At 45.2% G+C, this 18,472-nt stretch overlaps 1 protein-coding gene across 1 annotated transcript in view; it reads right to left on the reverse strand.

Moving 5' to 3' along the window:
* LOC126471316 (dystrophin-like) overlaps positions 1 to 14,325 on the reverse strand; it is a 293,208-nt gene extending 278,883 nt beyond the window's left edge. Inside the window, exons 1-3 of the mRNA XM_050099438.1 lie at positions 14,309 to 14,325; positions 13,992 to 14,187; positions 3,404 to 3,576 (exon numbers count right to left, since the gene is read on the reverse strand). Coding sequence (XP_049955395.1) covers positions 3,404 to 3,576; positions 13,992 to 14,187; positions 14,309 to 14,325 — 386 coding nt within the window. The remainder of the gene's footprint in view (positions 1 to 3,403; positions 3,577 to 13,991; positions 14,188 to 14,308) is intronic.
* Positions 14,326 to 18,472: the final 4,147 nt, after the last annotated feature.

The raw sequence follows: 18,472 nt of genomic DNA on the forward strand, positions 1-18,472 counted from the left end.
CATCCGCATATGCTACCACTTGAACTTGTCGATTAAGTATTGTTCCTCCTGGGTTTATCGGCATTTACCGCACCACCTTTTCTGGAACTAAATTAAATAGCATTGTAGAGATCACATCTCCCTGTCGTAGCCCCCTCTGTACTTGAAATTCACCAGACAAAAAATGGTTCAAATGGCTCTGAGCACTATGGGACTTAACATCTGAGGTCATTAGTCCCCTAGAACTTAGAACTACGTAAACCTAACTAACCTAAGGACACCACACACATCAATGCCCGAGGCAGGATTCGAACCTGCGACCGTAGCGGTCGCGCGGTTCCAGACTGAAGCGCCTAGAACCGCTCGGCCACTGCGGCCGGCGTGCGTCAGGTCGAAATGGCGGTAACGCAACCACAAAAGTCGTTTCAGGTTCTCCACTGGAGCACGTGCAATTCAGTCACAACTGGGTAGTGTGATTTTCGTTGAGAGAACGGCACAGGTATGGGGCATAAGAGGCGTGATGGTCTCACATTGCACCACTGGCCTAGAAGGTCGGCTGGTTTCGAGGAATGTGATTTTTGTGGTGGGGGTGGGGGTGGGGGGAGGTGTTGTGGGAGACTCTATGTGCAGCCCTCTCAAAAACTGTGGGTGAACTGCGACGCCGCGTAGGGAGAGCGGTGAAAAAAATGAACACTGTAAACATGCTGGCAAAAGTATGGGATACGTTTGACTATAGTCTGGATGTTTGTCGTGCATCCAGTGTAGAGAGTATATTGAATACTTGTAGAAACTAAACGAAGACTTTGATCCTCTAGGTTGTATATGTTTGCAGTTAAAATATATAGCGTATTAAAATCGGATATATCTTTATAATATACGAGGGGTCTTCAATAAGCAATGGAACACGTTTTCTTCTCGGCCAGTTTCGGTTGACAAAATGTGAAATTTGTCGTGGGACAACGCAGAATATTCCCGCTTCCGCCGCTGTAGTTTCGTGAAGTTCCGATAATTGGTGGCGCTATACGCAGCCTCCAAAATGGTGTCTGTAACGTAGGTGGGCTCAAAGCAGAGAACTGTGACGGAAAATCAGAACATCAGAGATAATCGTAGGTGCCTGCAGAATGTCTACAGAAATCGGACAGTGAATAAAAGCACGGTGAGTCGTTGGGCGGCGAGTCTGTCATCATCGCAACAGGGACGCTCAGACCTGTCCGATCTCCACCGTGCCGGCCGGCCGCTCTCAGCTGTGACTCCTGCAATGTTGGAACGTGCGGACACACTCATTAGAGGTGATCGACGGATCACAAACAAACACCTCGCTGACGTCTCTATTGGTGGTGCTGACACACCCGTCCTACCCTTGGGGTATTCAAAGGTGTGTGCTCTCAGGGTTCCTCGCCGCCTAACAGAAGACCGTAAAGAGCAACAAAGGACCATATTGTAGGGAAGCTGATCGTGACAATTCTCTGTCGAAGATCATCACAGGCGATGAAACATGGGTTTGTGATTCCGAAACATGTGTGCATACAGGCCCTCGCAGTAAGGCAGCGCAAGGCCGTCACACTGAACGGAGATTATGTTGAAAAACAGAGTTTTGTAGCCACAAGAGTACTGAGTAATACGGTGTTTTGGAATCATGGATAAATGCAACCTGCTTTCAGAAAAAAATGTATTCCATTACTTGTTGAACAACCCCTTGTAAAAACTTTGTAGTCCTAGGCAGAAGTTAATATCTACGCCAAGTGTCTACCTCCATTAGTTTAGAAGATTTAGTCTTCTGGCACTGAATGAATCTTTTCTTAACACCCTGTATTTCCAAAATACATAGGTGGTGTTCTGTGCACACGCCTTAGTTGACCAGCATTTAATTGACATTTTCGTTACAAAACACACAATAACACAATTTGAGAGAGTCACAGAGAGAAACACTAAAGACTTTTTCAATACAAATTACTTGAGTGTTAATTGAGATTCGTACGTTCGAGAACTGTTAGAAGCCGACCTCGGGGAAGATCAGTTTGGATTCCGTAGAAATATCGGAACACGTGAGGCAATACTGACCCTACGACTTATCTTAGAAGCTAGATTAAGGAAGGGCAAACCTACGTTTCTAGCATTTGTAGACTTAGAGAAAACTTTTGACAATGTTGACTGGAATACTCTCTTTCAAATTCTGAAGGTGGAAGGGGTAAAATACAGGGAGCGAAAGGCTATTTACAATTTGTACAGAAACCAGATGCCAGTTATAAGAGTCGAGGGACATCAAAGGGAAGCAGTGGTTGGGAAGGGAGTGAGACAGGGTTGTAGCCTCTCCCCGACGTTATTCAATCTGTATATTGAGCAAGCAGTAAAGGCAACAAAAGAAAAATTCAGAGTAGGTATTAAAATCCATGGGGAAGAAATAAAAACTTTGAGGTTCGCCGATGACATTGTAATTCTGTCAGAGACAGCAAAGGACTTGGAAGAGCAGTTGAACGGAATGGACAGTGTCTTGAAAGGAGGGTACAAGATGAACATCAACAAAAGCAAAACAAGGATAATGTAATGTAGTCGAATTAAGTCGGGTGATGCTGAGGGAATTAGATTAGGAAATGAGACACTTAAAGTAGTAAAGGAGTTTTGCTACTTGGCGAGCAAAATAACTGATGATGGTCGAAGTAGAGAGGATATAAAATGTAGACTGGCAATGGCAAGGAAAGTGATTCTGTAGAAGATAAATTTGTTAACATCGAGTATAGATTTAAGTGTCAGGAAGTCGTTTCTGAAAGTATTTGTATGGAGCGTAGCCATGTATGGAAGTGAAACATGGAAGATAAATAGTTTAGACAAGAAGAGAATAGAAGCTTTCGAAATGTGGTGCTACAGAAGAATGCTGAAGATTAGATGGGTAGATCATATAACTAATGGGGAGGTATTGAATAGGATTGGGGAGAAGTTTGTGGCCCAACTTGACTAGAAGAAGGGATCGGTTGGTAGGACATGTTCTGAGGCATCAAGGGATTACCAATTTAGTACTGGAGGGAAGCGTGGAGGGTAAAAATCGTAGAGGGAGACCAAGAGATGAATACACTAAACAGATTCAGAAGGACGTAGGTTGCAGTAGGTACTGGGAGATGAAGCAGCTTGCACAGGATAGAGTAGCATGGAGAGCTGCATCAAACCAGTCTCAGGACTGAAGACCACAACAACAACACGTTCGAGAGCTGCAGTGGTACGCGTGGGCAGGCAACTGACTACACAGACAGAAGAGAGTGGATGGAAGAGGGGGCAGGGCAGTTGAAATGGGAAGGAGGGAAAGGGGGGGGGGGTCGGACTGGCGTAGGCGGACGAGCTGCCGAAAAAGGTGCGGAGGAGGGGGGGGGGGGGGGACAGCTAGCGGAGACATATTGGGACAAGCTGCAGCAGGCTGGTGGCTGGCGCGTACCTGATGGCCATGCTCTTGGCCTTGAGGTGGTGCCAGCGCTGGTTCATCTCGTCGAGGCGGCGCTGCAGCATGACGGCGTCGTCCTGCGAGGCGAGGCTGCTGAGCAGCTTGCGGCCCGTCCCGTTGAGCGACGCGAACACATCGCGGTGGCTCTCGATCTCGCTCTGCAGGTCCTGCACAGTAAAACAGTCGTCCGTGTCACTTTCAGTGTATTCTATACACAAATGTCAGAATAAGGAGAGGTGTATACCAAAAACAGAATTTCTTTTATTGGCCATAAGTGTTTCAATTATTTGGAGGACGCCGTGGCCAGATCACTTTGTATAAAAGCAGTTCACGATAACCGAATAAAAATAATTTTCAAATTTATTGCACAATGTGGAGACAGAGGAAAATGATACCTAGAACAAAAAAGTAAAAACTGCGTAGGTGTTCAAACTCTCGAGCATCGTGTCGGGTGTGGCTGCATCGGAGGTTGGAAACTTGCCGAGGTGGCTAGTCGCGTGAGGCTAACGATGCTACAGATAACAATGTGCTTCAAGAACGCTGTCGATCTCGAAGTAAGGAAGGGTCAGAGAACATCTCTGTTGTCCTTCATGTACGCCGTCGTAGATGTAGAAATGAAACCGATGGAATTCGACACCGACCCTGTTGCTTACATGTTTCACAAAGAATGCTGTTGGTCTACCCTTCCATTACTTACGCAAAGAAGACGTTATGTCATCTACTTCGTAACAATGAGTGTCGCATCTTTCGACTAACGAATCAAATAAAGGGAATATATACCAGCTATAGCTACAGCATACGCCACAGTGTGAACTCAGTGCTCACTTTAAGCTACGTAGGTACTATTATTTTAATTTGGAAGGAAGGAGAAAGGTACTGGTGGAAGTAAAGCTGCAGGGAAGAATCGTTATTCGTGCTCGGATAGCTCAGTAGATAAAAACATTGCACATGAAACACAAGGTTACGGATTTGAATTCCTGTTCGGCACACAGATTTATTATGTCAGTAAGATTCACGATTATTTTAATCATACATCTGTACCTTCAGTGAGAAAACCATAAAAGAACGTATTAACATCTTTTACCCATTTATGTATCAACTAGACGTGACCATTTCGATTACTTAAATCAGTACAAAAGGCGCAAAAAAAAAACCATCTCAGTGACATGTTTCTGTCAAAGCATACATTTCTAAATAATATCCCTACTCATAAGAGATTTTTCACTCAGTAAAAGATAACCAAAAGCATTTCAGTTTCAAATAGTTGGGCCTATTGGCCTATTGGTAAAGCGAGTGATTTGAAACTGAGAAGCTGCGTATTCGAATCCTGGGCAGACGATGGAAATTTTCAGTGTGCCTTTGATTTAGCCTTCACCTCTGAAAGATGTGAGAAGTCGCCAGGAACGACACGTTGTTCGGATTCCCTTTTAAACAGTAGCTCACTTTCCCCGGTTAGACAAACTCGGGTGGGTTAGGGACACGGAAGTAACCGAAGTGTCGTCCAATGGAAAGAGATGCACCAGGTCTTATGCCACATGCAATTATTATAGTACAAAGGTCTACTTAGTGTCCGGCCGCGGTGGTCTTGCGGTTAAGGCGCTCAGTCCGAACCGCGCGACTGCTACGGTCGCAGGTTCGAATCCTGCCTCGGGCATGGATGTGTGTGATGTCCTTAGGTTAGTTAGGTTTAAGTAGTTCTAAGTTCTAGGGGACTGATGACCACAGATGTTGAGTCCCATAGTGCTCAGAGCCATTTTTTTCTACTTAGTGTCCACATCCAGAAAATTAGTCACAAAAACACAATGAAGGGCCACGAAACTGGTATAGGCATGCGTATTCAAAAAATGGCTCTGAGCACTATGGGACTTAACTTCTGAGGTCATTAGTCCCTTAGAACTTTGAACAACTAAAACCTAACCAACCTAACGACATGACACACATCCATGCCCGAGGCAGGATTCGAACCTGCGACCGTAGCGGTCACGCGGTTCCAGAGTGTAGAGCCTAGAACCGCTCGGCCACAGCGGCCGGCCATGCGTATTCAAATACAGAAAGATGTAAACAGGCAGAATACGGCGTTGCGGTCGGCAACGCCTGTATAAGACAACAAGTGTCTGGCGCAGTTGTTAGGTCGGTTATTGCTGTTACAATGCAAGGTTATCAAGATTTAAGTGAGTTTGGACGTGGTGTATAGTCGGCGCACGAGCGATGGGACAAGCATCTCCGAGGTAGCGATGAAGTGGGGATTCTCCCATACGACCATTTCACGAGTGTACCCTGAATATCAGGAATCTGGTAAAACATCAAGTCTCCGACAATGCTGCGGCCGGAAAAATATCCTGCAATACCGGGACCAACGACGACTGAAGAGAATCATTCAACGTGACCGAAGTGCAACCCTTCCGCAAACTGCTGCAGATTTCGATGCTGGGCTATCAACAAGTGTCAGCGTGCGAAGCATTCATTCAACGAAACATCATCGATGTGGGTTTTCGAAGCCGAATGACCACTCGCGCACCCTTAGTGACTGCACGACGCAAAGCATTACGTCTCGCGTGGGCCCGTCAACACTGACATTGGACTCTTGATGACTGGACACATGTTGCCTGGTCAGATGAGTCTCGTTTCAAATTGTGTCGAGCGGATGGACGTGTACGGGTACTGAGATAATCTCATGGATCCATGGACCCTGCAAGTCACGGTGTGGGGCCTGTGCAGTAGGAGTGATATGGGACCCCTTGATACGTCTAGATACGACTCTTGACAGGTGACACATACGTAAGCATCCTGTCTGATCACCTGCATCCGTTCATGTCCATTGTGCATTCCGACGGACTTGGGCAGTTCCAGCAGGGAAACGTGACACGCCACACGTCCAGAATTACTACAGAGTGGCTCCAGGAACACTCATCTGAGTTTGAGCACGTCCGCTGGCCAGCGAACTCCCCAGACACGAACATTATTCAGCATATCTGGGATGCCTTGCAACGTGCTGTCCCGAAGAGATATCCACACCCTCGAACTCTTACGGATTTATGGACAGCCCTGCAGTGTTCATTGTGGCGATTCCCTCCAGCACTACTTTAGACATTAGTCGAACCATGCAACGTCGTGTTGTGACACTTCTGCGTGCTCGCGGGGGCTCTACACGATATTAGGCGGGTGTATCAGTTTCTTTGGCTCTTCAGTGTATTTTCAAAACAATCAAATGGCTCTGAGCACTATGGGACTTAACATCTGAGGTCATCAGTCCCCTAGAACTTAGAACTACCCTAACCTAACCAACCTAAGGACATCACACACATCCATGCCCGAGGCAGGACTCGAACCTGTGACCGTAGCTCTCGCGCGGTTCCAGACTGAAGCGCCCAGAACCGCTCGGCCACCAACGGCCGACTCAAAACAATCACATCTGCTTCAAAAATATTGTGTTCATTGTAGATAAAGGGTTTCCGCAACTGGACTGACACACGTGGTGTATTCGAATTTCATAACTATGACTAACTGTTGTCATTCCAATCCCATCCGCAAATCTTCTTTACTCTGTCTGGCGTGTAACGTGGGACTTCCCGCAGTAGTCAGTTTATACGTGTTGACATCAATAGTGCTCTATCCCCCGGGGCAGTTAGTTGTACAATACGTGCGACCGACCCGAACGCCGCTTCTGTCGGTTACACGCCATTCACAGTAGTGTGGTGGTGGTGGTGGTGGTGGTGGTGGTTGTTAGTGTTTAACGTTCTGTCGACAACGAGGTCATTAGAGACGGAGCGCAAGCTCGGGTTAGGGAAGGATTGGGAAGGAAATCGGCCGCGCCCTTTCAAAGGAACCATCCCGGCATTTGCCTGAAACGATTTAGGGAAATCACGGAAAACCTAAATCAGGATGGCTGGAGACGGGATTGAACCGTCGTCCTCCCGAATGCGTCACAGTAGTGTAACTAACGGCCACATGCGATTACGCGCACTAGCCGTGCTTGACTGGTCCTTTCGGTGGGTCTCTAGCCTAAATGTCAAGCTATAACCCTTCTTATTAAGAGCAGTATATTGTTAGTGTTATCTTCCAAGCTAGTAAACTAAAAAGGAAATCAAAACAAACACAGTAGTATAAATCTAAAATATTGTCATAGTTAAATCGTACATAGAGTAGTGAGACTCAGTTATTCACCTTCACACAATACTGGAAAAAAGTAGTTGTTCGACATATGCATGTTTCAAGAAATTGTGACACTTCGAGGAAAATGTCATAGACTTTCTTAAGTTCAAGTTAGAAGTAGGAATTATCATCTTGTTCGTAGCATGCTACGCATCGCTGGAAGCATTTACAAAAACTCATTATGGGTGACAATAAAAGGACATGTATTTGAAGATAACGAAGCACTTACAATTCCCATTTTTTGTGAAATACGGTAGATTCGTCTTGATTTGGCAAACGCAAGAAAATGTCACTATCTGTCAAACATACGTGACAGGGATACCTTCGCAAGAAATAGTCATTTGTGTAAGTTTATATATCTTTACTTTAAAGCGTTGACCCACCCTGTCTTTTTTGTGACTGCACCATTCGTACGTGCGACGATTTCAAGAACACATATTGATGACGTCATGAGGGGTAGAATACTAGGGCGACAGGAGGTTGGGCAAACACAGCAGGTCGTAGCATGGGCCCTCCGTGTGCCACAAAGTGTGATCTCAAGATTATGGCAACGATTCCAGTAGACAGGAAACGTGTCCAGACGCTACAGTACGGGACATCCGTAGTGTGCAACACCATACGAAGACCGATATCTCACCATTAGTGCCCGCAGACGGCCACGGAGTACTGAACGTAGCCTTCCTCGGGACCTTACCGCAGCCACTGGAACTGTTGTATCCAGACATACAGTCTACAGATAACTGAACAGACATGGTTTATTCGCCCGGAGACCTGCAAGGTGTATTCCACTGACCCCTGGTCACAGGAGAGTCCGTAAAGCCTGGTGTCAAGAAACAGTACATGGTCATTGGAACAGTGGTCCCAGGTTATGCTCACGGACGAGTCCGGGTATAGTCTAAACAGTATTTCTCGCCAGGTTTTCATCTGGCGTGAACCAGAAACCAGATACCAACCCCTTAATGTCCTTGAAAGGGACCTGTATGGTGGTCGTGGTTGATGGTGTGGGGTGGGATTATGGCTGGTGCACGTACAGCCCTGCATGTCTTTGACAGAGGAACTGTAACAGGTCAGGTGTATGGGACGTCATTTTGCACCACTATGTCCGCCTTTTCAGGGGACGGCCGCACCGAGCTGCCATCGTGGAGGAGTACCTTGAAACAGAACATCAGGCGAATGGAATGGCATGCCTCTTCTCCAGACCTAAGCCCCATCGAGTACGTCTGGGATGCTCTCGAACGACGTATCGCTGCACGTCTTCAAACCCCTACGCCACTTCAGGAGCTCCGACAGGCACTGGTGCAAGATTGGGAGGCTATACCCGAGTAGCTGCTCGATCACCTGATCCAGAGTATGCCAACCCGTTGTGTGGCCTGCGTACGTGTGCATGGTGATCATATCCGGTATTGATGTCGGGGTACATGCGCAGGAAAAAGTGGCGTTTTGTAGCATATGTGTTTCGGGACGGTTTTCTCAACTTTTCACCAATGCCGTGGACTTACAGATCTGTGCCGTGTGTGTTCCCTATGTGCCTATGCTATTAGCGCCAGTTTTGTGTAGTGCCACGTTTGTGTGGCACCACATTCTGCAATTGTCCTTAATTTACGAGCATGAGTGTATGTGAGGCTCCAGTCCTACCATTAGGGTGACCTAAGTTCTCACCCGAAACACACCTCCCAAGAATCTCTGTCAGAGATAAAGCGTAACTATCGATTGTCGCAGGTCAAGAGTAGAAATTTATCTATCGATTCTGCAGAGCGACTGTCATACGATGCTGAGTTTCATGACTTCTTCTTTTCTGTTAAAATTATCAGTGTGCTCTTATATTTCGATGGCGCCTCTGTATAGTCGTGAATAATAGTTAGTCATGGTGGATAAAATTTTGGTTTCAGAAAACTTTTAGTTCATGATTTCTTGACTGAAGAGCTGCTGTAGATGAATTTTCCGTTTCCTATAGTCGGGAAAGACTTCTATATTATTCAGTATTGTATTCGCGCGTCTCTCGATAGTTCTAATGTAGACCTTTCCACAAGTACATGGGGTTTTATATACTCCAGTCGCTGACAGAGGAAGATGTTTGTCCTTTACAGGTCTTAGGAATTGACATATTTTCTTAGTTCGTCTAAAAACCGTCTGTTATCATGTTGCCGTAAACCTTGCCGAGCTGATAAGTTACTTTCTTGATCGCTGTGTTTTATCGTTGCCTCTTTTCCTACTGTTTTTCGGTCGAAGAACCTATTCACTTTTTTGTGTGAATAGTCATTCTTCTCGGACGCCTGCTTCAGATGTTTCGGGTATAAATCCTTTTGGCTCTGTGAACAACACTTTTAATTGCACCTCTCTGTTGATCTGATTTCCCGGAAAACCTTGTATTTCAACCTCCCGTCAGCCTTTCACACGACTAAAACATCCAAGAAGGATAATGCGATGTGTTTTTCCATCTCCACGGTAAACTAGATTTCTAGATTTACACGAAATAACAAAAGAATTCTTCTAAAGCTTTTTTACCATGTGTCAAAACCACAAACGTATCATCGACAAACCGGTACCATCAAATACAAGGCTAAAAAGGACATAAACGTTTTTGCCGACTACGGAAAACAGAAAAACCAGCTGTAGCAGAGCATGCTCTTCAGTCAGGAAATCATGAAATGAAATTCCCCGAAACCAGAATTTTATCTACTATGGCAAAATATTATCCACGAGTAGTAGAGAAGCCATCGACATATACGAGTACAAGCCTAGTGATAATTTTAACAGAAAAGAAGAAGTTCAATTATACATGGACAACGGCTCTGCAGAATCGATAGTTTTATCACTGACAGGCGACAATCGATAATTACGTTTTATCTTCGACAAAAATTATTTCTGCTGATCACGTGTAAACTCGAACACACCCACTTTACCTACTACTTACAGGGTGACAATTGTTGAACTATATGAAATAAAATCGTCATAACTTCTGAACGGTTTGCGTTAGCACGATCAAACTGCACGGTTGGCCACGGGACACGATGGGATTTAGTATGGTATGTATGGTTTGGTTTAGCGACCAAGCCCACTTTAATTTGGATGGGTTCGTCAATAAGCAAAATCGGTGCGTCTGGAGGACTGAGAACCCGCATTTCGCTGTCGAGAAATCTCGTTATCCTCAACGGGTGACTGTGTGGCGTGCAATGTCCAGTCACGGAATAATCGGTGCGATATTCCTTGTAGGCACGCTGACCACCCAACGGCACGTGAAGATTTTGGAAGATGATTTCATTCCCATTATCGAATGTGACCCAGATTTCGACAAGATGTGGTTCATGCAAGACGGAGCTCGACCACGTCGAAGGAGTGTTTGATGTCCTTGAGGAGCACTTTGGGGACCGCATTCTGGCTCTGGGATACGCAGAGGCCACTGGCATGGACCTCAATTGGTCGCCATCTTCTCCGGGTCTGTACACGTGCGACTTCTTTTTGTGGGCTGTATTAAAGACAAGGTGTACAGCAATAACTCCAAAACCATTGTTGCGCTTAACACAGCCATTCAGTAGGTCATCGACAGCATCGATGTTCCGACACTTCAGCGGGTCATGCAGAATTTCGTTGTTCGTCTACGCCACATCATCGCCAATGATGGCAGGCATACCGAACATGTCATAATCTAAATCCGAATATCTTTAGTGACGTTTACATGTAGAATAAAGTGTGTGCACGCCATAGTTTGTAAATAATTTACGTTTCTTTCATATACCGGGTGAGCAAAAAGTCAGTATAAATTTGAAAACTTAATAAACCACGGAATAATGTAGATAGAGAGGTAAAAATTGACACTCATGCTTGGAATGACATGGGGTTTTATTAGAACAACAAAAAAGTTCACAAAATGTCCGACAGATGGCGCTGGACAGCAAAACGTCAGTACTGCTACCGTGACGGGTGAGAGGTACGCCGTTATGTTACAGAATCGCATCATCCCCAGCCTGGCTGATAAACACCTGCTGGAACGTACGATATTTATGCAGGATAGCGCTCCACCCCATATTGCTAGACGCGTGAAAGATGTCTTGCGCGCGTCGTTTGGCGATGATCGTGTGCTCAGCCGCCACTTTCATCATGCTTGGCCTCCCAGGTCCCCAGACCTCAGTCCGTGTGATTATTGGCTTTGGGGTTACCTGAAGTCGGAAGTGTATCGTGATCGACCGACATTTCTAGGGATGCTGAAAGACAACATCCGACGTCAATGCCTCACCATAACTCCGGACATGCTTTACAGTGCTGTTCACAACATTATTCCTCGACTACAGCTATTGTTGAGGAATGAAGGTGGACATATTGAGCATTTCCTGTAAAGAACATCATCTTTGCTTTGTCTTACTTTGTTATGCTAATTATTGCTATTCTGATCAGATGAAGCGCCACCTGTCGGACATTTTTTGAACTTTGTATTTTTTTGGTTCTAATAAAAACCCCTGTCATTCCAAGCATGTGTGTCAATTTGTACCTCTCTATCTACACTATTCCGTGATTTATTCAGTTTTCAAATTTATACTGACTTTTTTGATCACCAGGTAGTTCAATAATTGTCATTCTGAATATCGATCTCCGACGTCCAAATCTTCAGTCGGCAAGACTCAGCGTCGCCACGAGTAGCTCCGGAAATGTCCAGCGCAGCTCTGGACGAAACGCCAGGAACCGAACAGTTTCTTCGACCACGGTCACACTGCCCGGAAGACTCAGCAACAACCTTGGGAAGACGAATGGAATATTCCAGAATTTGAAACACGAACAGCTGCTAGCATGAGTTTCTTAGAAGTAGATACCTTAGGGGTTGCGAAGCAACTCAAATCGCTTGATACGGGCAAGTCTTCAGATCCACATTGTATTCCGATTAGGTTCCTTTCACATTACGCTGATACAATAGCTCCCTACGTAGCAATCATATACAACCGCTCGCTCACCGATAGATCTGTACCTACAGATTGGAAAATTGCGCAGGTCGCACCAGTGTTTAAGAAGGGTAGTAGGAGTAATAGATCTAACTACAGACCTATATCATTGACGTCGGTTTGCAGTAGAGTTTTGGAGCATATACTGCATTCAAACATTATGAATCACCTCGAAGGGAACGATCTATTGATACGTAATCAGCATGGTTTCAGAAAACATCGTTCTTGTGCAACGCAGCTAGCTCTTTATTTGCACGAAGTAATGGCCGCTATCGACAGGGGATCTCAAGTTGATTCCGTATTTCTAGATTTCCGGAAAGCTTTTGACACCGTTCCTCACAACCGACTTCTAATCAAGCTGCGGGCCTATGGGGTATCGTCTCAGTTGTGCGACTGGATTCGTGATTTCCTGTCAGGAAGGTCGCAGTTCGTAGTAATGGACGGCAAATCATCGAGTAAAACTGAAGTGATGTCGGGTGTTCCCCAGGGAAGCGTCCTGTGATCTATGCTGTTCCTGATCTATATAAATGACCTGGGTGACAATCTGAGCAGTTCTCTTAGGTTGTTCGCGGATGATGCTGTAATTTACCGTCTAGTAAGGTCATCCGAAGACCAGTATCAGTTGCAAAGCGATTTAGAAAAGATTGCTGTATGGTGTGGCAGGTGGCAGCTGACGCTAAATAACGAAAAGTGTGAGGTGATCCACACGAGTTCCAAAAGAAATCCGTTGGAATTCGATTACTCGATAAATAGTACAATTCTCAAGGCTGTCAATTCAACTAAGTACCTGGGCGTTAAAATTACGAACAACTTCAGTTGGAAAGACCACATAGATAATATTGTGGGGAAGGCGAGCCAAAGGTTGCGTTTCATTGGCAGGGCACTTAGAAGATGCAACAAGTCCCCTAAAGAGACAGCTTACACTACACTCGTTCGTCCTCTGTTAGAATATTGCTGCGCGGTGTGGGATCCTTACCAGGTGGGATTGACGGAGTACATCGAAAGGGTGCAAAAAAGGGCAGCTCGTTTTGTATTATCACGTAATAGGGGAGAGAGTGTGGCAGATACGATACGCGAGTTGGGATGGAAGTCATTAAAGCAAAGACGTTTTTCGTCGCGGCGAGATCTATTTACGAAGGTTCAGTCACCAACTTTCTCTTCCGAATGCGAAAATATTTTGTCGAGCCCAACCTACGTAGGTAGGAATGATCATCAAAATAAAATAAGAGAAATCATAGCTCGAACAGAAAGGTTTGGGTGTTCGTTTTTCCCGCGCGCTGTTCGGGAGTGGAATGGTAGAGAGATAGTACGATTGTGGTTCGATGAACCCTCTGCTAAGCACTTAAATGTGAATTGCAGAGTAATCACGTAGATGTAGATGTACACATTACAACTTTCGGTGGTTCCACGACGGTGTTTTTCGAGTACGCCGAACCCGTTTACAGAAGTATTTTTGAGCTGGAACGGTGGTGGGTGTGAGTGGGGGTGGGGCGGATTACCTGCTCGAAGGAGGCGAGGTGCGCGAGCAGGCGGAAGCTGAGGTGTATGTAGCGGGCGTCCTCGGCGCCGTGGCGGCGGCCCGCGCGCGCGCGCCGGCTCGGCCAGGTGCGGCCGCGCCTCCCCGCGGCTGCCGCCTCCGCCTCCGCCCCCGCCTCCGCCCCCGCCGCACGCAGTGTCGCCGCGCCGCTCGCCCCGCTGCTTCACCGCCGCTCCGCCGCAGCTCGACCGTCTCCTTCCGCCGACATCGCACACCGTCCCTTATCTCGCACACGTACGTGCACCTCGCCGATAACGCGGTCCACTGTCGAGTCCGCACTTTTCACAGCGTCGCATTTCCGCAAACGGCGAGACTCTGTAGTATGCTGAGCTCCTGGAAACTACGCCGCGCACACTTCCGATCCTGTCGTACCTCTACTTAGGAGTTTGCACACGATAAGTACAGTGAGAAAACGTCACACGTGTAACCTTCAAGGTACTAGCCACAGCGCGAATCTTCATTTCAGATGAAAATACTTTCCACAACTTCACTCGGGACCGAGAACTGTTGCTACAATACTTATTAGCTACGATTAGCACACGATCGATTCTAATCGCGCATCACTACGTGACACACGCTTCTACAGAAACTCTCTTCCTTCGTTAACTGCATCCGTCTGAGTTACTATATCAAAACATTCTGCGGATGACACAAATCTGTCAAAAAATTCAGGTACAGTATTTCAGATCTCAATAAATTATTTAAATCTATTCCAGAGACACCCGAGTAGAAAACGGTCGATCAGTTCCGCTAGGACTACACAACGCCTGCGCCGTCGAAACGTTATCATCGACAGTTTTTCAGAATATCGTGAAAATTCAAATCACTGCTCGGCTTTTTGGCTTTCACCACTCCATTCGCGGTCACCGTAGCCGTTGAATGCTCGTGACCAACTCTCTCGTTGTCCGTGGCCGCTTCATCATTGTCACTAACCGCTAACTGTGACGAGATATAAATCTATAGTGACTGGCGCTTACATGATACTCAAAAAGAGGTAGGGAAGCACTTCCACTGAAAGGCAGATGTCCTCTCTTCGTGGCGTTTCTAAAACCTTGAAGAAACAATGTGGCCTGAGCGGTCATTCAAAGACGTCGGTCTGGCGACTGCTGATTTGCTTCATAATCATACACGGGAAACGTTAGCAGCTGATAAGAAAATCGCTTCTTGGCAGTTGTCAGTATGCTGTGAAAGAAGGAGTCACTGGTTAAACGAAAACTAAAGAAGTCGAAATGTCTAAATCTTTCTAAATAATGTCAACGAAATGTAGCACGTAAGATTGCCGCTGGAAACGGAAAGCCAGAAAGGAAAGAACCACAACTACAAATCACCATCAGCTCGATTTTTCGCAACTATCAACCGTGCCACATTATTTCCAACCTGTTTCCATACTATCAACGGCGGCAAATAAGTTACTATTCAAATGTCACACTTAAACACATAAAAACAAGAATAATGTAGAGAGAAATCGATTTTAGCCACTTTAGCCTCGAAAAGCGCGAGTCCTCGGTGATTATGTGCTAAAACAAAGTTACCTTTGCACCCCCTGTGAGCTCTGAAATTTCTTTTATCATTTCGATTTATTTTTCGTCACAAAATTGGTTACAGACTTGATCAATGTAACCTGATAACAAATTACTCTTCCAGGACGTCTGGATATTACTTGACACTGTTTACAATGGGCGAATACTGGATTTTACTGTAATCTCTACGTTCTGCAGTCTATAGTATAAATGTAGGGGGCTTATTTTATCGAGGCTATACTGTCAGATGTGAAACATGTTTCATAACTGTTAAATCGAGTGGAAGGTTCAGAGTTCCTTCCCAGTCCCCATCGACCAAATTTTGGTTTGACTCATAAACTACACACAAGATGTAAATCTCTTTCACAAAAGCAGCAATTTATTCCTTTCCACTTTATTGTTGAAACTAAGCTACGTGCGTATCCTAAGCACTTTGGTGTTAATGGATCACCCAGCGTGTAATATAATAAATGAAATGCAGCTTCTCTCAAGATGACTGTTATCGTCGGAAATGTCAGTGGGTAAGTTAATAATTTATTTCACAGTCAGACAGAAAAGCATGTACACCTCCTCGTAGTTTGTAAAGTGTCGACCAGTACTTAGCAAGAAGGCATGCGAGGCAGTCCCGGATCAAATCAAAGCCTTCTAGATATTAAAGGCTTTGATCGAACCCGAGCGCCTTTGGTGTACCGTGGCGGACAACCTGCGTATATGTTTTGAGCGGTTTGAAACGCAGGCACCTGCCTGATTCAACAGCTCTCCCATGTAAACACTTCACATGGAAAGCTAAAACTTACAGGGGAAAAATTACTGCGTGCAAAAGATTACGTGATATTTCTTACCTTGCGCTGAGGACATGCGACTACAGAAAGAGCATTCAAAACGCAGAACTTAAATAATTCTGTATCCGCGATGAGTGACCGCCTATCACATTCGAAAGCCCAAAACAGGAGCAATACTACCATAGGAAAACAAGTACAGCTTTATACAGGCCTAATATTAAAGATACAGGTAATTATGGCTCGGAAGACCTAATTGTATAGGTTACTCTGAAGGATATCTACCCTAGATGTTATATTGCTTATGATCATAGTTAAGAAATTGTCTAAAAAGCCTCCTCCCAGTCACACTACGGCTCAAACACGTTTTGAATTCCATAATATTCAGTTAAGAAGGTAGAGCGAGAACGCAAGACGAACTTACAGATAATCAAACCAAAATAACCGGACGAGAATTATGATCACCTTGCCTCTGCGTCAGAGCACAATTGCTTAACAGCTTCTTCGTGTAGATCGTTGCAATCATCATCATCATCATCATCATTTAAGACTGATTATGCCTTTCAGCGTTCAGTCTGGAGCATAGTCCCCTTTATAAAATTCCTCCATGATCCCCTATTCCGTGCTAACATTGGTGCCTCTTCTGATGTTAAGCCTATTACTTCAAAATCATTCTTAACCGAATCCAGGTACCTTCTCCTTGGTCTGCCCCGACTCCTCCTACCCTCTACTGCTGAACCCATGAGTCTCTTGGGTAACCTTGCTTCTCCCATGCGTGTAACATGACCCCACCATCTAAGCCTGTTCCCCTGACTGCTACATCTATAGCGTTCACTCCCAGTTTTTCTTTGATTTCCTCATTGTGCACACCCTCCTGCCATTGTTCCCATCTACTAGTACCTGCAATCATCCTAGCTACTTTCATATCCGTAACCTCAACCTTATTGATAAGGTAACCTGAATCCACTCAGCTTTCGCTCCCATACAACAAAGTTGGTCGAAAGATTGAACGCTGCACAGATAACTTAGTCTTGGTACTGACTTCCTTCTTGCAGAAGAGAGTAGATCGTAGCTGAACACTCACTGCATTAGCTTTGCTACACCTCGCTTCCAGTTCTTTCACTATGTTGCCATCCTGTGAGAATATGCATCCTAAGTACTTGAAACTGTCCACCTGTTCTAACTTTGTTCCTCCTATTTGGCACTCAATCCGTTTATATCTCTTTCCCACTGACATTACTTTCGTTTTGGAGATGCTAATCTTCATACCATAGTCCTTACATTTCTGATCTAGCTCTGAAATATTACTTTGCAAACTCTCAATCGAATCTGCCATCACAACTAAGTCATCCGCATATGCAAGACTGCTTATTTTGTGTTCACACATCTTAATCTCACCCAGCCAGTCTATTGTTTTCAACATATGATCCATATATAATACGAACAACAGTGGAGACAGGTTGCAGCCTTGTCTTACCCCTGAAACTACTCAGAACCATGAACTCAATTTACCGTCAACTCTAACTGCTGCCTGACTATCCATGTAAAGACCTTTAATTTCTTGCAAAAGTTTGCCTCCTATTCCATAATCTCGTAGAACAGACAATAACTTCCTCCTAGGAACCCGGTCATATGCCTTTTCTAGATCTATAAAGAATAGATACAATTCCCTGTTCCATTCATAAGACTTCTCCATTATTTGCCGTAAGCTAAAGATCTGGTCCGGACAACCTCTAAGAGGCCTAAACCCACACTGATTTTCATCCAATTGGTCCTCAACTAATACTCGCACTTTCCTTTCAACAATACCTGAGAAGATTTTACCCACAACGCTGATTAAAGAGATACCTCTGTAGTTGTTACAATCTTTTCCGTTTCCATGTTTAAAGATTGGTGTGATTACTGCTTTTGTCCAGTCTGATGGAACCTGTCCCGACTCCCAGGCCATTTCAATTATCCTGTGTAGCCATTTAAGACCTGACATTCCACTGTATTTGATAAGTTCCGATTTAATTTCATCCACCCCAACCGCTTTATTGCACTGCAATCTATTGACCATTTTCTCCACTTCCTCAAATGTGATCCTATTTCCATCCTCATTCCTATCCCATTGTACATCGAAATCTGAAACATTACTGATCGTA

The sequence above is a fragment of the Schistocerca serialis genome, chromosome 3 (assembly GCF_023864345.2).
Source record: "Schistocerca serialis cubense isolate TAMUIC-IGC-003099 chromosome 3, iqSchSeri2.2, whole genome shotgun sequence".
Taxonomy (NCBI): domain Eukaryota; kingdom Metazoa; phylum Arthropoda; class Insecta; order Orthoptera; family Acrididae; genus Schistocerca; species Schistocerca serialis.